At 43.0% G+C, this 25673-nt stretch overlaps 1 protein-coding gene across 1 annotated transcript in view; it reads right to left on the bottom strand.

Moving 5' to 3' along the window:
* Topaz1 (testis and ovary specific PAZ domain containing 1) overlaps positions 1–25673 on the bottom strand; it is a 78332-nt gene that overhangs the window by 35648 nt on the left and 17011 nt on the right. Inside the window, exons 3-12 of the mRNA XM_041677559.1 lie at positions 24336–24400; positions 23241–23365; positions 16566–16630; positions 11816–11955; positions 9561–9643; positions 8286–8411; positions 7580–7643; positions 5634–5785; positions 5351–5443; positions 1195–1310 (exon numbers count right to left, since the gene is read on the bottom strand). Of these exons, the coding sequence (XP_041533493.1) occupies positions 1195–1310; positions 5351–5443; positions 5634–5785; positions 7580–7643; positions 8286–8411; positions 9561–9643; positions 11816–11955; positions 16566–16630; positions 23241–23365; positions 24336–24400 (1029 nt within the window). The remainder of the gene's footprint in view (positions 1–1194; positions 1311–5350; positions 5444–5633; positions 5786–7579; positions 7644–8285; positions 8412–9560; positions 9644–11815; positions 11956–16565; positions 16631–23240; positions 23366–24335; positions 24401–25673) is intronic.

Raw genomic sequence — 25673 nt, forward strand, 5'->3', positions numbered from 1 at the left:
GGTTCTGTCCTACAGGGAGCAGAGGAAGCCCAGAACCTCAGACCCATAGAGGAACGGCAAGGCCTTTTCCTCAGGTCAAGGCTCAGAGAGAAATGGCAAAGCCTTCTTTCTGGTCCATGTGTGGGTGTTGGTAGTATATGCAGAAAATGTCCACCATAGCTTTCTCCCCTTGGAAGTTTACACCTGAAGACTGCTCCATATAGCAACTGCTCCTACTGAGATTAGTTAAACCTGCCTCCTTGATCCAGCAGTACACCGTAAACCATGCCTCCGTGTTAATTGTATGTAATAACCGACCTCTTGTTCCCCTGTATACAAGAATGCTATATAGTAAATATGCTGAGCTTCTGGTGTGCTGTGGTTTCCCTAGCAAGAGCCCAGACCACTGATCTAACATATTTCTGTCTGTGTCTGTCTGTCTTTTCTTCATTTTCTTACCACCCCAGTCATGTTCAAGTTCCTGAGGACAAGCAGAGCTCAGCACCATCCACCTTATTTTTTGAGCTAACGTCTCTCAGTAAACCTAGAACTCACTAAGTAAGCAAGGCTGTTTGTCTAGCTGACTCCAGACTGCCACAGCACTAGGATTAAAGTTATCTATTACCAGCTTTTGTGTGGATGCTAGAGACTGAACACAAGACTTCACACTCATATGGCAAGTATTTTACTCTCTCTCCAACCCCAACAAAATTTGCTCTCCCTTTCAATGTAGGTATATTGCAGTACTTCCTGTTTGCTAGAGGTGGAACCTAGGACCTGTACATGCCAGGCAAGTTCTCTCCCAAGTTGGGACCCCAGTCCTACGGCAGGATACTCAGTCAGAGACTACATAAACGGTTGGGGTCTCCTAAGCTGAGTAGGCATAGTGAACGAGGAAGGAAGGAGAGCACCAGGCTAATAGGAAGTGAGCCAGCGAGCAAAGGAAGGAAATCTGCACGCACAGTGAAGTGTCTGAAGTGCATTCAAGCAGGCAGTAAAGCCTGAGCTAAGGGAGGCTCCTGTGCCTTTAGTGAGCACTAAGATTAAACTGAGGAGCCAAGTAGAGGCAGGCTAAGGTCATCTGTGGACGGAGACAGGAAAGGGCCTACGACAGGTGACAAACTCACCCCGAGATAGCAGTGGGGAAAAATGCTCTGCTCTCACCTCTCTGGGTCCCCACCAAGACAGACAAACCTAAGAAGTCTCCCATCTTACCTGGATTTGGCTTCCAGAACTGCGGCTATTTCTTGTGGGGATGCCTGTGTTTGGTACAAGAGCTTGACAATATAGTTCAAGTGTTTTGAGTCAGGTACCATCCCACCTTCAATGAACTGCAGAAGAAAAAAACAGCAACTGTTCTCGTAAAAAACGTGAAATAACTGAGAAGTCATGTGCGAGAAATAACTCAGACAGAGACAGAAAGAGCAAACCGTGGGGCAGGGGAGTCAAAACTTATTAGCAAAGTTTGAAGCCTAATTTCTTCAAGAGTTTGAAAACCACAGAAAGGTGCCTTAAGAATTGAAAACAAACACGGGAATGACATTTTTCTTCCCACTCCCCCAGACTACTGTGCTGTGTGACTCTTCTCTGGCACCGTCCGTCCCACTGTCCGTCTGGTACGAACGCCTCATCTCTGATGGTAAATTCCGAGACGTTTGTCCTGGGCTTCAACTTGGTCCTTGCCATGGACGAACTGGTCTATATCTAATACAGTAACAACCGAGGTAACCCTGACCGTGCACACATGGACATATATTTAATTCTAACATGCCTCATTTCCTGTCCCTTTCATGTTCCTCACTTGAATGCAGAGTGCTGAGCAAGTAGCCAATGTTTCTAGTGTGAGAATGGACGGATGGAGATAAGCATCCCAAAGCATTGTCCCTGATGGTGGTGACTTCCGTTAACGGCCCTGTGATGAGACCATGAGTGCTCCCCCGGGACCGGAGCACTAGTTCTTCCTAAAAGTCTACTGTGGTTATATTCTCCTATTGAGAAATTACTTGAACATTGAGATGTTTATATTTTTTTCCTTTTTTTGTGTGTGGTGCATGTGTATGAAGTGTGTGTGGTTGTATGACCACGGCTGCGTGTGCTCAGCATACATTTTTTTTTTTTTTTTTGGTTTTTCAAGACAGGGTTTCTCTGTGTAGCTTTGGAGCCTGACCTGGAACTCTGTCTGTAGACCAGGCTGGCCTTGAACTCAGAGATCCTTCTGCCTCTGCCTCCCGAGTGCTGGGATTAAAGGCATGCGCCACCAACCGCCAGGTCTAGCAGACAACTTTTGACTGTAAAATCCGTGTCCTACCTTGTTTTATCTGTGTACACTCCAGCCTGTCTGCTCCCATTTCAACAGTGACAGGATTACAGATTCAGTACTGCATCCAGCTCTTGAAGGTTCACTCTGGGGATCTGAATTTGGGCCCTCATGCTTGCTACCTACTGAGCCCTGTCCTCAGTCTCCTGAAAGGAGTAATAGGAATTAAAAACTGGGGTGATGTCCTGGTCTTATTTGTTTGTTGTTTTGTTAACTTGACACAAGCTAGACTTCCTAGAAGAGGGAACTACAACCGAGAAGACACCTCCAGAACACTGGTCTTCCAGGCAAGCTTGAGGGGCATTTTCTTTCTTTTTATGTTTTTCATTTTTAAAAAAAAGTTTCTATATGCATTGGTGTTTTGCGGACAGGTATGTCTACAGTGAGGTTGTCAGAAGCCCTGGAGCTGGAGTTACAAACAGGTGTGAGCTGTCATGTTGGGGCTGGGAACTGAACCCAGGCCCTCTAGGAGAACAGTCAGTGCTCTTAACCACTGAGCCATCCCTCCAGCCCTGTGGCATTTTCTTATTTAGTGATTAATGTGGGCAGGCCCAGCCTATTGTGGATGGTGCCACTCCTGGGCAGGTGGCCCTGGACTGTATAAGAAAGCAGGCTGAGTAAGTCATGAGGAACAAGTCAGCCAGCAATTCTTCCATGGCTTCTGCTCCAGTTCCTGCCCAGATGTCCCCTCATGAAGGCCTGTGGTTGGGATCTACTTTCCTCCTAGGTGTCTTATCATAGCAGTAAAACCCTAACTAAGATGGATGGGATAACAGAATAGCAGGGAGAGCGGAGAAGCTGTATTTTGATGCCAGGTGCCATCTGGTCACTAAGAACTTAAAGCTGAAGTGAGACAGCATTTCCTTTAGTAAAGGGAACAGTAAAAAAAAAAAAAAATCAAAGGGGATCTCCTCTCTTTGACTTGTAGGAAAACTGCCTTAAATTTGATGATGGATTCTGACTTAGGTCCTAGAAACTCCTTTCTAAGCCTTCTGATTGAACAAACTGGAAACCGTTCTGATGAAAAATTATGAATAACTACTTCCTGCCTGTTACAAACTCAAGTCCTTACACTATTTCTGTCATTTTTATTCTCACAAGGAAAACAGCTCCTCCCTCAACCACTCAACTTTATGACAGAAAGCACCCGTGAGGATTTCCTGTTCTCTGTAACAAACCTGTTGGTCTCTGCATTTCCTTCCATGCTGGGATGTTTGATCAAATGACAGAGCCAACAATAAATCAAACCTGTGAAAGAACAAATTTGCTACCTGGTAACTGGTTTTCTTAAAACCTACCCTTAAACTGGATGTGGTGGCTCACGTCTTTAGTCCCAGGACTTGGGAGGGAGGCAGTTTGAGACCACCCTGTTCTACGCAGTGAGTTCAAGGCAGTCAGAGCTATATGATGAATCTCTATCTCAAAAGAGAAAAAAAAATCTATCCTTAAAAAGTACCCAAATAAGCCGGGCGATGGTGGCGCACGCCTTTAATCCCAGCACTCGGGAGGCAGAGGCAGGCGGATCTCTGTGAGTTCGAGACCAGCCTGGTCTACAGAGGGAGTTCCAGGATAGGCTCCAAAGCTGCAGAGAAACCCTGTCTCGAAAAACAAAAAAAAAAAAACAAAACAAAACAAAAAAAAACAAAACAAAAAGTGCCCAAATACCAGTGTAAATAAAAATTATTTTTAGAAAAACTATGTTAACAATCTATTTATGAACATAAAATAAACTCTGAATTTTCTGTTTTCTCTGTGGTCTGTAGGTTAACTGGATGGGGTACTGCTAGAATCAGGAGCAGACATCTAAGAAGATAGGATACAGCCATCGCTGGACCCTGAAGATGTAGCTGGATGTCTTCCCAGGGATGCTGATACTGCACTGAGCAACTTTTAGGAATAATGGCTCCAAACTAACTATGGAACCAACAACCTCTGCAGAACACCCCACGGTAACCCAAATCATTGCCTTGCTAGTCTCTGGTTCCCTCAGTGCTGCTGTTGAGACTCATGTTGCCCAGGCTCGCCTCACACTCACTACTTCTGATTCCCCTGCCTCCACCACATGGGGGCTGGATTCTGGCACATGCTGCCACACCGCTTTCATCCAGTGCTGGCGGGGGATCAGGTATTCTGAAGCATCCACAAAAGTTAAACTTTCGAGTTGAAAAATAAATCTCAACTGGTAAAGAGCTTGCTACACAAACACGAGGACCTCAGTTTGCACTCCGGTGCCAAGAGCTGGGCACAACAGCCTACGCCTGCAGTCCCAGTGAGGGAGGTCTGCTCGAGACAGGGCTCCTGCAGTCTTGATGTGTAGGCAGCCTGGCCTAAACCAGAGAGCCCAGGTCTCAGTGTGTGTGAGACCTTGTCTCACAAAATAAAGTGGAAAGTGATGCTGACCTCCAGCCCACACGTGAGCGCACACACACACACACACAAACACACACACACACACACACACACACACATTTAAGTGTGTTTTTGGATAGCATTAAAAAGGAAAACTCTTGTTCTGGGCTGGAGAGATGGCTCAGAGGTTAAGAGCACTGACTGCTCTTCCAGAGGTCCCAGCAATCACACGGTGGCTCACAACCATCTATGAGATCTGGCGCCCTCTTCTGGCCGGCACGTGTACATGCAGGCAGACCACTGTATATATAATAAAATCCTTTAAAGAATTTCTTGCTCCTCATTTTGTTTAATGCCAAATTTTAAAACCAATTCCTAACTACCTTATTTTTGTAACAATTTTCTATTTATACACTGATTTTTTTTGTTGTGACCTTAAATAGTTCTGAGAAAGAATTCTTTTAGCTATAATTAAGGAGTAGGGAAAAACATAATTTACAGTAAGAAAGCATCTGAATACTTAGAGAATTTGTTTAAGGGGAAGTCACTGACTGTAGGATGCTTCTGAACTACTTCAGGAGAAAAAGACAACATTTATGAATTCTTTACCAAGTAGAGCATGAATAAAAGACAGATAAATCATTATGTGAAAACAGTCTCTTTTTGTTATTCCCCATCAGAGAATAAAAGAGATTAAAATCATACCTTGCACAAAATCTCAATTACAGTAGGCACAGCATTCCTTAACTTCATGGCTGCCACAAACTCAAATATTTTTAGTAATATTTTCAGAGCAGGCTGAATAAAAGAAACAAACAAGAACAGCACTTACTCTCACGTCTTTCAAAGGCCTTAAATTTCTCAAATTCATTTATGCTGAAAAATGTGTTCTTTGGGGAGTATATGATAGGCAGAAATCTAAGTGCTACCTTGACACCCACAATGAGGAGACCAGCAGGGTGTCGCTCAAGGGTTTCAGGGAACTCACCAGCATTTTAGCCATGATGCTCAGCTTTACTACTTCAAAGACCTCTTTCAGTAAGTGATGCTCGAGCAAAGAAATCAGAAGGTCATTCAGCACTTGTAAACTGAAGTGGATCCCTGGGGGAAACTTTCTGTAGTACTCCAGAAATATGTGCGCTGAAAGCGGAAAAAAAAAGTCATTGTGGATCTTAAGGCAGCCATATTGCTGAATGCAGATGGACCTCCTGTAAAGATATTATATAAACTCATTCCTTGGAAGGGAACAGAAATGTCAGAAATAATTGATAAAAATGAAAGCAAAACGTCAAAATGGCAGCGACATCAGAAGCCAAGCATGCTCAGTCTGCAGTGTGAAGGCCACAGTGGTCCTGACCCCTCATCCTCAGGGCCTCGCTCCCACAGGGCTGAGACCACATGGCCTGGAGATGCACAGTAACTTGGTGATGGTGAGGACTCTGAGACACAGTACTTGTTCTTACGGCCTTAACTTCACCAGCATATTGACCTGGAATATTTTTTATTTTAGTTTATCATTGTAGACTAAGAAATCTCCTTTAATAAAGTAACATCCAATTCCTTATTTTATTTTCTGTACAACACTTACCCATTTTCACTTTTTCCATTATTTTACTAAAATTAGCTGAGATCATCTTACCCATTCCAAAATTTCCTAGTCCAAATATGCACATTTTGGCTAAAACTGCCTTAGCAAAAATCACTTTTAGTTTTGTGTTATTTCAACCACAAATATTCATTTACTGTCTGAATTACCCAACATTGCTTGGGAAAGACATAGATAATGAAAAGTTCAGTGAAACTGAAAAGTTAATGGTCAGCAGGTTTATTTATCTCTGTAGCCCTGGCTGTTCTGGAATGTGTTCTGTAGACCATGCTGGCCTCAAACATGCAGAGGCCTGCCTCTGCCTCCCGAGTGCTGGGATTAAAGGTGTGTGTCCCCAAGGCCCATTCCATTTATTCTTAATTATGTACACATGCATGTGTCTGTGTGGGTTTGTGCATATGAGAGAAGTACCTGAGGAGGCCACAAGAGGGCACTGGATCGCCAGGAGCTGGAGTTACAGGCAGTTATCACCGCCCAGCGTGAATGCTGGGAACCCAACTCTGGTCCATCGCAACACACACAGATACACACAGAGAGAGAGAGACAAACAGACACACCCCAAACTAAGTAAGATGCTTTTCTCGTGGCCACTGATGCTTACGCGGTCTCATGTATGGGGAGTTTCCCACGGTTTCCATCCAGGTACCTTTTTTTTTCACAGGCCTGAGAATGGGCTCTAAAACTTGGAAACTCACCTACACTTAATCTCATCTAATTTCTCCTTGGCTGTCACAGCCCCTGCATCACAAGTGCATTCCCTAACAGGTCCTACTGCCTCTGACTCACCCTGGATGTCTCCAGAGGAGTGAGACGGAAGCTGATGAATGCGGCGTGTAATGCTGCTACTACCACCCGTGTGGCTTTGCTGGCTGTCAGGGAACACTATATAAACTTGGCTCGTATCCTCTCAGGGCTCATAATCCAGCATGGTGCCAGCAGCCGTGAGGCACGGCACGGGCTGGCATTAGACGGAGCGGCACAAACTTGATAGGATGCTGTCCTGGCAATGAGGGGAATATGGAAAAGGGATGAGGGAGGACTCATCTTTCATACTTAGTCTGAAAATACACTTTAAGTTTATTTTTTAATTAAAAAATGTGTGTCTGTGCATGATGCACCTGTGGGGGTGAGTGTGGGGGCAGAGGACAACTCTGAGGGCTTGGCTCTATCCTTCCACATCGAGGCAGATACAGGGATCAAACTCAGGCTGGCAGGCTTTACAGCAAGCACATTTACCTTTCGGAACTAATTTTAACACTCGGAGATACAACAGCACACGTGTGAAGCTACTCACAGAAATTTGTGATTATCACTCAGTTATTCCATACCTGCTCGCTGTAGCAAACACTTCTCATTGAGATTTATGTACTTCTTAAACACATCTGTGCAGATCTAAAAAAAGGCATAAAATATTAAATCACCTTTATATGTTTTACAAGAAAACAAAAAGTTATGAGCTTAGAGTTGATAATAAAAATTGCTGTTTGTGTTAATTCACAGGCTTGAAATGTATACTCAACTGGTCCTTCTGCCTCCACCTCCCAAGTTCTGGAATTTTAGGTGTGTACCACCAAAGCTGGCTAGGCCACCATGACTATGATGGCACCAAGAACTGGCAGGAGTGGATCAACCAGAACTCCCTGACACCGCTGAGAGCGACCTGGGAGAGCCACTCCAGAACGTGTTCCACATGCAGTCCTGGGGCCGGTAAGACACGGAAAAAGTGCCGAGAGTCACTGCTGTGTTATCCAAACAGGCAAACAAGGCAAATGTCCACCAACCTTAATGTTCACTGATGAAGTTAATTTTGATAAACTTGTACGACAGAATACTAACTATTACACAGTAAGGAGAAAGAAACGCTAACAACTAGATGTCAAAAATACTGAGCCAGAGTGGGCAAGCCAGGCGCTATGGTACGCACTTTTAGTCAGGGTTACTTGGGAGACTGAGGCAGCAGGAATTTGAGATCAGCCTGAGAAACACAGCAAGACTCTGTAGAGACTCACACACACAATTCACATAAAGCTTCACCTTTTCGTCTCCCTGCTCAGGCACATGGACAAACTTGCACTGTGCTCGCTCACAGCCACGCAATGTATTGAAGTGGAATCTGCAGTATCTGTGGGGTGTCACCAACCCTAAGGGCTTCTGGAACACCTACAAGATCAGAAAAAAACTTCCAAGTTAATCATAAAACATAGTCGTGAGGACACATCTGAGTATTCCAATGCTTGAATATAAAAACTAGTTCAGAATTATTTACCTGTGACTTTTATTAATTTCTCATACAAAAGATTCTGACTGTTTTCTTTTGTTTTTTTTTTTTTCCCTTGAGACAGGGTTTCACTATGTAGCCTTGGCTGGCCTGGAACTCACAGAGATCCTCCTGCCTCTGCCTCCAGAGTGACAGGATTAAAGTTATGCACCATTATTTTTTGATTTTTCTTTTTTTTTTTTGATTTTTCGAGACAGGGTTTCTCCGTAGCTTTTGGTTCCTGTCCTGGAACTAGCTCTTGTAGACCAGGCTGGCCTCGAACTCACAGAGATCCGCCTGCCTCTGCCTCCCGAGTGCTGGGATTAAAGGCGTGCGCCACCACCGCCCGGCAAGTTATGCACCATTATGCCTGGCTTGCTTCACATTTTTAAGACATATTTTTAGGACAGTTTTAGGCTCACAGAAAACTGACTAGGAATCACAGAAACATTCTGTGCGTCCCCTGTCCACACAGTCACCTATAAAAGCATACATAGGGCTCATCTCTCTCATGCTCTTGTCTCCTCTTTCACAAAAAGCTAGCTATACCAAGAATACACTGCATGTCATCTCAGACATATTTATCAGAAACAAAACTCTCCTCAGTTCCTCTGATTAACAAGAGAAATGAAAAGCTGAACTTCATACAGCAGCTGATGGTCCCTCCTTCTCCCAGCTTTCAGTTTCAAAGGCTCCTTTCTTCCACCTCAAACCAGTTACTGGTGGACATCTTCTACGCCAGTACTCATTTCTACCTAATCCCCACCCAAAATCTGTGTTTCCAAGTATTTAAAAAGGGACTGGATCGCCGGGCGGTGGTGGCACACGCCTTTAATCCCAGCACTCGGGAGGCAGAGACAGGCGGATCTCTGTGAGTTCGAGACCAGCCTGGTCTACAGAGCTAGTTCCAGGACAGGCTCCAAAGTCACAGAGAAACCCTGTCTCGAAAAACCAAAAAAAAAAAAAAAAAGGGACTGGATCCTTCCTCTTATATTTCCCTAAGTATGGGTTATAATTTACAAGATTATTTTTTTTCAGGAGGGGGAACTTACCACCATATTTTTTTCTCTTTTAAATATTTCACAAGTTTCAGGGTTCTGCAGCTGTAAGACAGGTCTTCCTGGAAATCTGCAATCTAGAAGTAAAGAGGATCACAAACAGGCACATGAACACGGACTTCTGGCCAGTGGACACCCCTGACTGCTTTAGTTTAGAGGATCACAAACAGGCACATGAACATGGACTTCTGGACAGTGGACACCCCTGACTGCTTTAGTTTCACTCTGCTATACTCTTTATTTTTTAAAAATTAAAAAAGAATAATTTTATTTCATGTGTCTGTGCAACATCTGCAATGTCTGCTGCCCTAGGAGGTCAAAAGAGAGTACTTGTGGTGGTTTGAATACATACTAGGAAATTGTTTGGGTCTCTGAAAGATTCATAGCCTGAACTCCTAATCCTCAATGAAGCCAGGGGCCCTGTTAGCATAAATACTCTCTTTATACACTCAGAGAAAGAGGTACATGAACTTTTGAGACATAAACAGGATCCTCAGAAACCCAACCTGCTAGCACTCCACAACCATCAGAAAGAATCTCTATTTAGCCTCCCTAGTCTGCGGTTCTTTGTTAAATCACTCTCCACTGATCAGCACAGCAGACAGTGTACTCTTTAATAATGTTTTCTAAAACTTTAGTTTCAATGTTTTTAATTGTGTGCAATGTATGTGTCTGCATGTGGGTATCTATATGAGTGTGTTGCCTTGGATACTCTGGAGCTGGAGCTACAGATAGTTGTGTGCTGCTCGTCATGGGTGCTGGGAACTGAACTCTGGTCCTCTGAAAGAACAGTAAGTGATCTTAAAGATGGAGCCATCTCTCTAGGCCTAATGGTGTCTTTTAAAACAAGAACTAGGACATTTAAAAACATTCTTTTCTAAAGACAACATATATATATATGTGTGTGTGTGTGTGTGTGTGTGTGTGTTTACCTCTGCATGTTCAAGGTGGCCTGAGTTGACATCAGGTATCTTCTTTACCACATTTTTCTTTGTTGCTGATTTTTGAGCCACCATTTTACTATGTATCCCTTGATGGCCTAGAACTCAGTCTGTAGACCAGGCTGACCTAAGACTCACAGAACTCAGCCTGCCTCTCCGTCTGGAGTGCTGGAACTACCATGCCCAGCTTCTACTTCGTTTTTGGTTTTTCTTTTAATTTTATGTATATGAATGTTTTGGCTGAAAGTCGGTGTGTGTGCCATTTTTGTGCCTAATGTCCGAGAAAGTCAGAAGAAGGCTTCAGGTCCTCAGGAACTGGGGATACAGATGGTTGTGAACAACCATGTGGATGCCAAGAATGGAACCCAGGTCTTCTACAAGAGCAACAAGTATCTTAATTGCTGAGCCATCTCTCCAGTCGTCCACTCATGTTTTGGAGACAGGGTCTCTCACTGAACCTGAAGCTCCCTGTTGCAGCAAGACGGAGCAGCCAGTGAACCCCTGGGATCCACCCTACTCCTCTCCCCAGCACTGGGTTTATAGATGTACACCTTCATACCCAAGTTCTACATGGGTGCCAGGAATCTGAATTTTCAGGTCCTCATATTTTTTGTTTGTTTGTTTTGTTTTTTTGAGCCACGGTCTTTCTATTATCTAGTTCTGGCTATTTTGGAACTGGCTATGTAGACCAAGCTGGATCAAGCTAGACCAGGATCACAGAGATCCATTTGCCTCTGCCTCCCAAGTGCTGCAATTAAAAGCATGTGCCACCATATCTGGCCTTACATTTGTGAAGCAAGCATATGCCCAATGAACCATCTCCTTAACACAAATATTTTTTCAATTGTTTATACTTTACCTCTGTAGCATCTGTTTATAATCTGGAGCAGGCTGAAGATATGCTGCCTATCACTTAACAGCAATCTATATTATGAAAGTTAGAAGGCTCTGAAATAAAACGCACAGCTGCTGAGGGCTAGCTGCAATGGCCTACAACACCAGGTGGGATGAAGGGAATACTAGGAAGGTTCAGAAGGAGGAGATGTGTGCTGTACAAAGTAACTTAAGCTTCCAAACTCATTCTTCAAAAGAGCTCATTTTGTTTAGAGAATTAAGAGAATTGTGAATTATCAAAAATAACGCAAATCCTAAACATATAGAAGTATAATTAAGTATGAATATTTTAGGTTTTTCACACAGTACCACTGTCACATAAATACAGATGTTTTTATTTCAGTAGCAATGACTTCTGTGAAATTCCTATAATATTTCGCGCTGACAAGATCTTAATGAGAGAACAGGTATTACCATTCATCCAGGGTGCAGGCACTGCATCTTCCTGATGACTGCTTAGATTCAAAGGAAGCACTGATGAGCAGAGAGGTTTGGGGCCCAGGATTGCTAACTGACCTTCATTAACCACAACTTCTGCACCTTTGGAATCTTTGCTGTATGAACAGAAAAACTGTATCAGAATGTCAGCTTATTTATAAAATATTAGAGCAACGAGAATCAAGAAAGCAGAACTGTAACCTAATACTATGCATGTGCCATGTACTAATCTATAATCTATATATTGTGATTTTACAATATTTCCAATGGAATGCTCCTGTCCTCTCCAAATTTTATTTTACTTAATTTATGATGGTGACACATACACACAATGAGTGTGTGGCAGGCAGAGGATAACTCTGTGAGGCTGGGTCTTCCCTTATACCTTCACATGGATTCTGGACACTAAACTCAGGTTGTCTGGTTTGTACAGCAAGCACTTTTACCTGCTGAGCCATCTTGCTAGCCCAAGGTCCTGTCTTCTTCATAGAAGACCAATATGTGTTAAATGGTTGAATTCGGGACAGGAATAATGGATTATGGATTGAATATGAAATGATCTCCATGGGTCCATGTGTTTGAATGAATCTACAAAACCTTTAGGAGGCAGGGGCCAGGAGGAGAAATGAGTGGCTATGGTGCAGGCCTTGAGGGCCACCTGGCCTGTGCTCTCAGCTTCCTGATCCACTGGGATGTGACGAGTTCCTGCCGTCATCTAATTGCCATCAACTGTAACATGTTTTCTCTGCCACGAAACACCTCTCAGACCATGAGCCAAAGCAGATCCTTTTCCCTTAAGTTGCTTCTGACAGACATTTTGTCAGAGTAACAAATACAACGAGTACATGGTGGTGTGGTTAAGACCACAGCAATCCCAGTGCAGGAGGGAGGCAGCGGGAAGATCATGAGTTTGAGAACAGTCTGGGCTACAAGCAAGATCTTGTCTCAAAAGCAAAAACAAAAATTCGATCCCCCCAAAATACACACAAAAACTACTCTAGCAAACCCCAAAGTTGCAACCACCACTACCACCACCACCACCACAACAATAACAAAACAGCTTTTTGACATGGAACATCACTACCCTGTCCTTGAACTCCCCCATCTGGCTTCCCGAGAGTGGGAACTACAGAAATTCACCCTGAGGACAGAGTGCAGGCAATGCTTCATAGCAGAAACCCTTATCCACCTCGCAGTTCAGTAACCCAGGGAAGGCTATGATGCTAACATACTAACGGAAAACTCCAAGAACAATTTCTAACTTTAAACTTCATCCTGTTCTGTAGGTTAGGAAGGCATCTGGCTATCCTGCTTCACACTACATGGCATGTGAACGATCATCCTGCTAGTATATCCAAGCACTGGTCAGTCATTTATCCATGCTGGTACAGTCAACTGTCTTTGTACTACACTGCTGGTACTCAAGGAACAAGAGCCCAGCAGTAACAGCCTAACCCTGCACTACTCTGCGCACTGTGGTTTTACTTCATCTCCTCCTGGAGGCAGTTTGTCTTCTCGCATCATCGTGAGATGTGACAGAACAAGTCACACAGCATAGCGCTAAAATAATTCTATTACTGTTGATCTCTTACTGTACTTAAGTTATAGGATGTATGTATAGGAGAAAGCACACCATGCCATAGGGTTTGGTACTATATGAAGTTCCAGACATCTACAGGGTCTTGGAACTATCTTCTGTGGATAAAGAGGAGCTACTATATAAGTTCTTCTGGATAAGTATACAACAAACTTATACATGTCTGAGAGTTTCCCTGGACATATCCATAAAAATATTACCAGGTTGATGATATAAACAACTTTAACTGCACTTCAGTATGTAATATTATGAATTAACAAATTTCATTAAAATTTTAGTCTGGAAGTTGCTTATATAGAAAAATAATACAGGGCAGTGGTGCTGCACACCTTTAATCCCAGCACTTGGGAGGTAGAGGCAGGAGGATCTCTGTGAGTTTGAGGCCAGCCTGGTCTACTTCTATGGGACAATTTTCTTTTATCCTGTCACTTGTATTATTTTTAATAAAACGCTGATTGGCCAGTAGTCAGGCAGGAAGTATGGGCAGGGTGACCAGGCAGAAAGTAGACGTGGGGCAACAAGAATTCTGGGAAGAAGGAAGTTTGAGTCCCCAGTCGTGACCCAGCTGCAGAGGAAGCAAGATGTGACTGCCTCGCCGAAAAAGGTACCAAGCCATGTGGCTAACATAGACAAGAATTATGGGCTAATATAAGTAATAAGAGTTAATAAGAAGCCTGAGATACTGGACCAATCAGCTTACAATTAATGCAGACCTCTGTGTGATTTCTTTGGGACTTAACAGCTGCAGGATTGGGTGGGACAGAAAACCTCGGTCAATAGTCTACAAGAGGTAGTTCCAGGACAGGCTCCAAAACTACAGAGAAACCCTGCCTCAAAAAACCCCAATATCTATATATAACTTGAGGATGCCTAAAAGGTACAAATTAATTGACTTTTTCAGAGAAAGGAGCCAATATTCAGATGCTATCATCTTTTAACCTTAATAACAATTTTAATAAGCTTTTTCACTGGATTTAAGGGGGAATTGTCGCAGAACAGAAAAACCAGTAAAAACCAGGGAATTATAGTTATAACAGCTGAAATTTAGTAGCATTAAGAGAATTTAAAAATTTAAAAAGATAATTACTTTTCTCCTTGATTTGGGATATCACTGATACATGTAATCAACATTCTTCCCTAATAAAGCAGACAAAAGCAGCAGCAGAAAGATAGCATGGATGATGACTGCTGGAGCCTCCCTACGCCGACTGCAGTGACACCGCCTCAGTGTTGAAGATCTGCAAGGCCACTGTGGTGCTTTGGGTGAAAATGGCCCTATAGGCTCACAGGGAAGGCACTATTGGGAGGTGTGACCATATTGGAGCAAGTGTGTCACTGGAGGTGGGCTTTGAGGTTTCAGAAACACCACATCTGCCTGTGCACTGCCATGCTTCCCACCACAGTGATAATGTTCTAAACCTCTGAACTGTAAATCAGCACAGTTAAATGTTTTCCTTTATAAAAAAGTACCATGGTCTGCTGGGTGGTGGTGGCACACGCCTTTAATCTCAATACTTGTGGTAGGGGATTTCTGTGAGTTCAAGGCCAGCCTGGCTTACAGAGTGAGTTTCAGGACAGCCAGGGCTGCACAGTGAAACCCTGTCTTGAGACACCCCCACCCCCAAATGGTCATAGTGTCTCTTCACAGCAATTGCAACTTTAACCAAGACATCCCTAAAGCATGCTGGGCATCCATGGAGTCTAGCACTCCTGTTCTGTCCTCTGCTATAGGAGTTGTCAACCTTAGGCTTCCATCAGGGTGAATTCTTATTGATCACAGACTGAGCTCCTGGTTCAGCAGGTCTGGGTTCTCATATGCAACTGCTGGTCTGAAGATCCTCATATGCACATCCTAGCCTGAACACAAATGACGTTTATGACCTGAGTGTGCCTTGCCACAGTGGCTAAATGAGGCTGGAATATAGTGGTTATGTTATTTGTATTTTAATAAATAAATCTTGCCTGAAGACCAGAGGCAAAGCTAAAGCCATTAGAAAAGTCTTACCTTTACCAAGGCCGGGTGACTGCAAACTAAACAGCCTAAACCTCTCTCTCCTCCCATTTTATATTCCCTCTAGTTAATCCTCTGGGATTAAAGGCATGTGACTCCCTAGCACTGAGATTAAAGGTGTGAGCCACCACCACCTGGATTTATTTCTGCATTGATTTTGTTTTTCTCAAGGTGGCTTTGAATTCACAGAGATCCATCTGCCTCTGTCTCCCAAATCCTAGGATTAAAGATGTGTGTCACCATTACCTGATCTCTAGTGTTGTGAAGAGACACACGACCATGGCAACTCTTATAAAGGAAACTTTTAATTGGGGTGGATCACTTACAGTTTCAGAAGTTTGGTCCATCATTATCATCATAATGTCATTATCACATGACAGGGAGCATGATGTCATGCTGAAGCTGAGAGTGTTATATGTTGTCAACTGACAGTGACACTGAGGGAAGTGTAAGCAAAAGAGACCTCAAAGCCCGCCCCCACACTGACACACTTCCTCCAACAAGGCCACACCTCCTAATAGTGCCACTCCCTTTAGGGGCCATTTTCTTTCAAACCCCTATAGTGGCTTATAACAATCTGTAACTTCGGCTTTAAGGGAGCTGATGCCCTTTCCTGACTTTTGAGGACACCTGCACACACGTGTACACACACACACAATTAAAGATAAAACATTTTTAAAACAGTGGTAAATTCAATAGAAAAGGCTATATGACTCCATCAAAGTCATAATAGCTAAATCAACAAGTGTCTCATGTGAATTCAGTGCTTAGTGCTAGGAGAATGCACCTGCCATCACGCACAAACCGCCCCGTCTGTGCATCATCTAAACCACCTTCCTATAGTGATATATTATTTGTGTTTTAATAAATAAATCTTGCCTGAAGACCAGAGGCAAAACACAGACATGCATGCAAACTCACGCATGTGCAGCTACACAGGGCAAACACACACACCCGTGCGAAGAGGAAGAGTGACCCCACTTTACCACCAGTTTTAAAGTAACTGAAATTACCCCTACAACTGGCAACAGCTGGCACACTAATTAGACCATATCCATGTGCATAGCTTGTGGGATACTAGCAATGATACGCAACAGATTTAAAATCGTGTTACAGACCTTCTGCAGACTTCCTGAGTGTCCTCCTGCTCGTCTTTACCAGCTGCCTTGTCTGCAGTGCTGCACTGTGGAGAGATTGCAGTTGAGGAACAGACATGAGTGTTTCTGTGATACACTAGAACCATGAGGCCTGCTAGCCTTGTTAGAGCTGTGGGATAGAATTTAACTAGTAGATGGCCTGAAGACAGTTTTATTTTAAATAATTTAAAATGCTCAATGCTCAACAATGACTTAAGATTGTCTCCTGCTGCTGGGTGTGCTGGCACACACCTGTATTCCCCTAGTAGAGGCAGGAGGATGAGAAATTGTGCAAAGCCATGAGTTTGAGGTCAGCTTAGGCTACAAACAAACAACACCACAAAAATTGAATACATTATCAAGCAGAAAACTCTAGAGTGAGGCTCAGTGTTAGACCACCCATGCAGCAAACACGAGGCCCTCTGTTGAGAACCACAGAACAAAACAAAAACCCACAACACCCAGTGGAAAGACATGCCATGTCCCCAGATGAAAATGTGGAAGATAAAATGCTAATTCTCCAGGTGCTTCACTGAAAATCATTTTCAGCATGAGTCTGACGTATCTTAGAACATATGAAAGGGAATCAAAAGTGCTTTAAATTTGTAACATGTCTTAGTATGTTTTAGACCAAGTTTTCCAAACGACCGACAGTATGCTAAGGAAGCATGCACCAAGTACCAGTGGAACAAAAAGAGTTTAATTCTGATAAGGCTGCAGTTAAATGCATTGGTTCTTCTTCCAAAGGACCTGGATTTGATTCCCAGCATCCACATGGCAGCTCACAACCATCTGTATGTAACTCCAGTTCCAGCGAATCCAACACCCATTTCTACTCTCCACAGGCACTAAAAACCCTAACCATAGATTTCAACTGCAGGGAAGTAAAGTGGCAGCTACTACACAGCCCAGCAAAGGGCAGCCCACTTATCCCGGAGACATCAAAACTTAGGAACTTAGGTGCACATAAACCCTACACAGGGAAGTCTGTAGCCAATAATTATATTTGTAATATCCCAAACTGAAGCCACCCAGATGTCCATCAGCAAATGAATAGTTCTCTAACTGTGGTACCCATACTGTGGAGTACTGCTGAGGGGTAAAATATCAATTTACTGATGTATGGAACAATCTGAACGAATAATCCTCAACCCAAGGTGATGATAAGCTACATGATTCCATTCACGTAACATTCCTTTATTTATATATTTTTTGAGACATGGTTTCACTGTGTAGCCCTGTCTGTTCTAGCTCTATAGACCAGGCTGATTTTGAACTCAAAGAAACTGGCCTCAAATTCACAGAGATAGTAACATTGTAGAAACAGCAAAATTGTAGAAATGGAAACAACGTTAAAGTACGGAAGGGCTAGGTGCAGGAAAGAAGTATGTATGACTACAAGGGGCGCAATATGAAGAACAGCTTGATAAGATGGATGTTCTGTAGCTCACCTGCACTATTGTCAACAGACAGATAGAGGCCAGGTCTTCCTGAATAACATCCTAATGCCCCAAAGCTGCCACGCTGTGCACAGTTCTGCAGTATGCCACCAAGAGAAGCTAGGTAAAAGTACTTTCTATGTACTTTTTTTTTTAGCACTGCTCGTGAATCCACAATTACTATTTTTTTTCCCACAATTACTATTTTAAGTGGAATGCTGCTAAAGCAGATTTATGGTGAATTAACAATACTAAATAAAACATCTTAATCATTAGATGATGTTTCAAGTCAATGGCCTCAGCAATGGTGGCACACCTTAAATTCCAGTACTCAGGAGGCTGATGTAGGCAAATCTCTGAGTTTGAGGCCAACCTGGTCTACAGCATGGGATCCAGAACAGCTAGGACTACACAGAGAAACCTTGTCTTGAAAAACAAAACAAAATAAACAAAATAAAAGTAACTATTAAAGGGCTGGAGAGATGGTTCAGTAGTTAGGAGCATTTGTTGCTCTTGGAGAGGACCTGGGTTCAGTTCTCAGTACCCACGTGGAAGCTCCTAATGAGCTGTAACTCCGGGGCAGTGGCTCTTCCCTGAGATCTCTCCCCTTTTTCACAGTCATCTGTACTTCTCTCACTGTCATCTGGGGAACTAATGCTTTTTCTAGCCTTCACAGGTGCCAAACATGGACACATTACACATTACACACAAGCAGGATAAAATTAAATAAAAAGAAGTCTTAAAAAAACTGTAAAACAGCACATTAAATTCAAAAGTAAGCAGAAGAAAGGAAAGAAACAAATCAGAGTTAAGCAGGTAACAAAAAAAGCAAAGAGAACCAGTAAAATCAAAAGCAGGTTCTTTGAAAATTATGACAGTTAACAGTTCCTTAGCCTAGAGTTCAGCGACACAGAGGAGCTGGAGTTGACAGCCTGCAGCTCCCTCCTTTTGTAAATGAAACTCTATGTGAACACAGCAATGCCTGTATTGTCGATGGCTTCCTCCGTGCTATAGCGGAGTGATCCAATGGCCCACAAAGTCATATAGTACCATCTGGGTCCATAAAAGGAAAAAGATCTCTGTTGGCAGAGTTGTGGAACTGTCGAGTATGACCTCAGAAAAGATCACTGACACTTGACTTGGTCCCCTCATTTTTAAAAGGAAATTACAGTACAAATCTCATGTACAGTGAAGGGAAACTCAACAAGGGTGGGCTATCCACATACTACATTTTAAAGAACTGCCCCTTGCCCTGATTCTGGTAGATAACCTCTAAGCTCTTCGAATGTCTTCCCATGTAAGTGTCTGTTTATTTAGGGTTCTGGGACCATTCCAGACAGTATATGACAATAGTATGATTTATTTTAGTGACCTTGGGTCATGCGATTGATATTAACTTGACCTTTGTTAGGGTTAAAGCCTGAAGGACTAAGCACAGTCCAGCCTTTGTGACTGATTCGAATAGAAACTCCAACACTAAAGCTCAGGTGAGCATCTCTGGCTGGCAATATTCTTGTGCTATGACACACACACACACACGCACACACACGCACACACACACACACACGCACACGCACACACACGCACGCACACGCACACACACACACACACACACACACACGTACTGAAGAGAATGCTGGGGACTCTGTCTGGGAGCCTCTTCCCTTTCTGATTTATTGTTTCACTGCCATCAACATAACCATGGTGTAACAGCTTTAGCTGACCTCTGTGAGTTCTTATTGGCTTATCACTGACCCTAAGGGCCTCATAACATCATATGACAATCCCCGTGAGGTGTTGAAACACTGTTAACAGTGACCAGCTAGCATTTAATAATGGCACCATGTGTTGTCTGTCCAACTGTTAACAGTGACCAGCTAGCATTTAATAATGGCACAATGTGTTGTCTGTCCAACTGTTAAGCAAGCACATCATGGACTTTTTCTTGTTTCTAGAGCACGTCCAGTTCTCACTCATCCTGTTCACTCAGCTGTTATCAGCCTCCGCTCTCCCAGCATTACACAAAATGGACAAAAATTCTTGTCTTTATGGGGTCTTATCTTAGCAGGAGGGAAAGACAAAGTGCACAGGTGTATTTAGGTGGGCGTACATGGTCTGTAAACATAAAACACTCTGAGACCTGAAATTCTTTGAGTGCCAAAACAATGCTCCAATATTCTGGGAAGATTTCAGAGTTCGGATTTCTTATTACACAAACATTCTAAGGCTGTACGTGGTGGTATCATCTCAGAGATGAAGAAGACTGCCAAGTCTGAGAAGAGCTGGACTACAAAGTAAGACACTATTTCAAAACAAAACCTAGACCAAATTAAAATACAGAAATTCTGAAATCTGATACTTCTGGATTTATGCACTTCAAACAGGGATACTCCACCTGTAGTCTATGCTAGGTAAAGAGAACCACAAGAAGGTGGGGTATGGAACTGGGGAACACTGCAATTTTGGGTTTTACCCAGCAAAGGTTCCTCCTGAGAAGAGCAGTAAGACACAGCTTGAAGGAAACAGGAGCATTAGCTGTATCATCTTCTAGGGGAAGAATACTCTAGGAAGACAAGATTGCATGGATGGGGTCTCAGAGCATGCCTCAAAAACAAGTCTGAAGAGTGGTCAGAGATAAATGCAGAAGGAACAGCAGGGAGATCTGAGGTGACGAAGGGAGGAGGGCTCTGGGGCAGACAGAGCGAGCCATGAGGTCATCACAACAGGGCAGACACAGCGAGCCATGAGGTCATCACAACAGGGCAGACACAGCGAGCCATGAGGTCATCACAACAGGGCAGACAGAGTGAGCCATGAGGTCATCACAACAGGGCAGACACAGCGAGCCATGAGGTCATCACAACAGGGCAGACACAGCGAGCCATGAGGTCATTACAACAGGGCAGACACAGCGAGCCATGAGGTCATCACAACAGGGCAGACACAGCGAGCCATGAGGTCATCACAACAGAGCAGACACAGCGAGCCACGAGGTCATCACAACAGGGCAGACACAGCGAGCCATGAGGTCATCACAACAGGGCAGACACAGCGAGCCATGTGGTCATCACAACAGGGCAGACAGAGCAAGCCATGAGGTCATCACAACAGGGCAGACAGAGTGAGCCATCACAAAGAATAACATTAGAAGCTCTGGAGAGTCTAAGGCAGAAGAAAAAAATGACACAAGGAGATCTATGCTGTTCTGAGAATTCCTTATAAGAGGGCAAGGTTAGAAACAGGCTAGGAGGAGACATAATCATTTGTACAGTACAGACATGGACCTGTGCAGTGCGGACAGGGTGGTAAAGCAGACAGTCTCCAGATATTATGTGAAGATAAGATCAGCAGCATCTCATGTAGTCTGTATATGGAGTGAGGATACAAGTCAAGAAAGCTAAAATTTTGAGAAAGATGGTGTTGTCATTAACACAGATGGAGGATACGATGGGAGCTGGTTTGTGGTGTGGGGGAAGGGGAGGTATAACTGAGGAATTTTTGTTTTTAGCTGTGTTAGGTTTTAAATGCCTAAGTGGGCATCCCAGTGATGAGAGAGGAGTTTGTGTTAATATAGAAATGGGAGGGAGTTAGCATGTGCATGTAGTAATATTTTGTTTGTGCTCTAACAAATAAAGCTTCCCTGAAGATCAGAGAGTAGAGCTAGCCACTAGGTAACCAGAGAGGTGATGGTGGCTCATACTTTTGATCCCAGCACTTGAGATCTCATGCCTTTGATCCCAGTACTCAGGAGGCACATGCCTTTAATCCCAGCACTAGGGAGGTAGAAACAGGAATATAAGGCTGGTGGAGACAGGATCTTGGCCATTCAGACTGAGGATCTGTAGAGACAGGAGCTCGGCCCCTTCCATCTGGGGATCTGGTAGGAGTAAGAAGTCTCTCTAGTGGATGGCTCCTTTACTTCTCTAATATTTCAGTATTTACCCCAATAACTGACTCTGGGTTTTTATTATTAAGACCAATTAGAATTTGTGCTATATATACATTTGTGGTATAAATTTGGATGGCACTATGCAAGAGAGCAAATCTAGGCAGAAAAATCACTCTTAATGTGCAGAGGTCAGGGAGACTGAGAAAAAAACCACCCAATTGAAAGGTGGCAGACAAAGACAGAATAAATCAGACAAATACATTCATTCTGGAAACCAAGTGGAAAAGGTTGCAAAGGAAGTGGGAGATGAGGATGAAGACACAGACCCATCAGACCAGGAGGTCTAGTGGGGGCTGAAGACCTTTGCAAGCTGGAGATTAAGAGTACAGAATAAACAACCTGAGAAGCAGAACCACACATCAGAGGGGTGGTAACTATTAAAGGCTTTGTTATATTTAAAGATGAGAAAAAAGTATGTTTATATATTAGTGAAAAAGACTTAACAGTGGAGGAAGAGGAGCTACACCTGGGAGAGAAGCTGGAGCTCTAGGAGGGTGCGGGCGGGTGCAGCTGACAGTGTTCTTTCCCATTGACTTTGCTTCTTGGTGAAGAAGAAGGAGGCAAAGTGGTTGCTTTGCAGAGAGTGAAGAGCATTTCAAGGGTTAAGGAGAAAGAGTATAAAATAGTTGTTCAGGAATAAATTACATTGTGCAAAAGGGTTAGAGAATCACCAACATTATAGGGCAGAATTTTTTTTTTTTTCAGTGCTGGGGAAAAACTTGGAGCCTTGCAAATCCTAGACTAACACTGTCATCGAGCTTCATCCCCAGTCTTAGATATAAATTTAATTAAAGAGTCTAATATCAAAGATTTTTCCTAGCATATAAAAGCAGTAAATTTCAAGACCAGTTTAGGCTTACCTACAATTCCTACGCCTTCTACATCTGTGGATATGTAACTGATACTGACTTTCATGGCCTATAGGTACTATCGTATTAAAAAGTTTCAGGGAACATCAGATAATATTCAATATGGAGGCAGGAGAATATGTATCATTTTATTTAAAGGTTTTATGTAAGTTTCTGGCAACTTTAGGATATGAAGAAGCTCATATAATCATGCATCACATTCTACTTCTCTCAAGAATTTGCTTATATTGTGCTTACACAGAGCACCAAGAGACCCATCACCTGGTCAGAATGAAGGGCACTCCTACTGAGTGAAAGTATTTGGTCTGTCTCTTCACAGCACTGCTGAGATGGCTTTCTGTGTTAGCCATCTATGTACCTATGAACATGACACAGGCAAACACAAAAGCTTCTCTGGTACCTTTGCATCTGAGTCAGAAGCTCTCGCTTGTTCACTGAGGTCTCCCAGGTTTTCACTTACAACAGTTTCCTCGGTGGCTTCCAGGGAGATGGCTGCACCTTTAGGGTCATGCTGCGGCTCCTTTGCTGAAGAGAAACAACATCCAACCACACAAATTTTAAACAACCATAAACTGTGCCACAAACCCCAGAATTCAGAAGCATTCAAGTTCTAACGTGACAAGCACCAAATTAGAACTTCAGCAAATTATGTAGCTCCCTACTCATTACCAAAATAACTGCATTGTAAGGGAGAAAATGAATTTACAGCGTGATATTTAAGAACCTTTCTTATGTCCTAGACATTTAAAAATATTTTTACTGGCACGTGCCTTTAATCTTAGCACTTGAAGGTAGGAACAGGCAGAGTTCCAGGCCAGCCAGGACTACATAGTGAGACCCTGTCACACATAAACAAACTCTACCCTGACTGACCTTTATTTATTTATTTATTTTTGAGACAGGCTTTCTGTATGTAACTGCGGCTGTCCTGGAACTTACGATAAAAACCAGGCTGGCCTCAAACTCACACAAATCCACTTGCTTCTGCTTCCTGAGTGCTGAGATTGATGTGTGCACCACACCCAGCCATATTTACATTTCACTTCATGCACACTCACGGTCACTGCAGAAACCAGAACACAGCTTACAAGGCCAGGTCTGGCAGCCATATTACTGGCCCTAAAAACACTTTTAAAACTCAAAAGTCAAATAGAAGTTAACATTGTTGTGACTCAGGCATCTACATTATGATTACTGTTAGTTTTTAATGATCAATTTAGGATCTGATAAAGTTAAAACATTTATTTCAATTTCAAAGAAGTCTGAAAGACTCCAGAGGTCAACTACCTATCTTTTGTAGAGAATGCATAACCTGAATAATTAAATGGAAACTATCTCAAAATATGATCTGCCAACTCATCAGCTAAAATGGAAGAAAACTGACAAACTCTGTGTCATGTTAAGAAGTTTCCATTTTAATAAAGTCACTGAGTAGGCCTGAATAGAGACATACAGATATTATAATACCAAATACTCTTCAAGCATCAAATTTTACCTGATGATAAGGAGGGACAGATCTCCAGTTTCTGCAATCCAGGGTCCAGCAAGGCAATTTCTTTACTACAAAGCAAACAAAACTCAAACGTTGTACCAGGTTTCAGCAGAATTACTCAATCATGAAAGCATGGTGTAACATTTGCTCCTGTGGGCTGAGGGAATCCGGAGAGGTGAGTAAGTGGCCACACGGCTGGATAGCCTGAAGTGCCACTCTCTGGGATAGTCCCAGAGGACTGAATCCAGGCCCCCTCCAATTCCCTAAGCTTTTCTGGCCATCCAGCTGGGTGTGTTCCCTGCTGCTGGGCTTTCTTTACCCCATTCCACCCTGACCCCCAAGCCTGCCTTTTCATTTGCAAGGTCCTTGGATCCCCCAACATAGCCTGCTTCAGGGCAGAGGGGATCTGAGAGACAGCTCCAGTGCTAAGGGGACTTAAGAGAGGGCAGACCAAGAAAAGCTCCCAAATACACAGTCAGCCACAGCAAGGATTGGACCGAGATGCCAAGACTCTGCTGGCCTCATTTGAAGGAAGAGATGGGCAGGCGCCAATGCAGAATTCCTCCAACATCCTGAAAAGCAATATATGCACCAGAATCCAGAGAACACGCAGCAGGAAGGCATGAACATCCTAACCCAGAAGAAGTATAAGAATAGACTTTAAAGGTAACCTTATGAAAATGATGGAAAACCTTAAACAGGAAATGAAAAACTCCCTTAAAGAAATGGAGAGAAGACAAACAAAAGTTAGAAGAAATTAATAAATTCCTCAAAGATACCCAAGAAAACCAAGAAAAAGCAATCAAACAGGTAAAGGAAACAGTTCAAGGCTTGAAGACCAAAATGGAGGTAATAAAGAAAACACAAACTGAGGGATGGCTGGATACGGAAAATCTGAGTAAATGAACAGGAACTATAGAGACAAGTATAACCAACAGAATATAAGAGAGAAGAATCTCAGGGGCTGAAGATACTATAGAGAAAATAGACTCATTGATCAAAGAAAAAATTAAGTCCAACAAATTCTTAACACAAAACATCCAGGAAATCTGGGATACCATGAAAAGACCAAACCTGAGACTAATAGGGGTAGAAGAAGGAGAAGAACTCCAGCTCAAAGGCACAGAAAATATATTCAACAAAAATTATAGAAGAAAACTTTCCCAAACTAAAGAAGGATATACCTATAAAGATACAAGAAACTTACAGAACACCAACAGACTGGATCAAAAAAAAATCCCCTTGCCATATAATAATCAAAACACAAAACATACAGAACAAAGAAAGAATATTAAGAGCTGCAAAGGAAAAAGGTCAAGTAACATATAAAGGTAAACCCAT

This window comes from Microtus oregoni, unplaced genomic scaffold (genome assembly GCF_018167655.1).
Source record: "Microtus oregoni isolate MIOR12 unplaced genomic scaffold, Mior012 000028F_ref0000031, whole genome shotgun sequence".
Lineage (NCBI taxonomy): Eukaryota > Metazoa > Chordata > Mammalia > Rodentia > Cricetidae > Microtus > Microtus oregoni.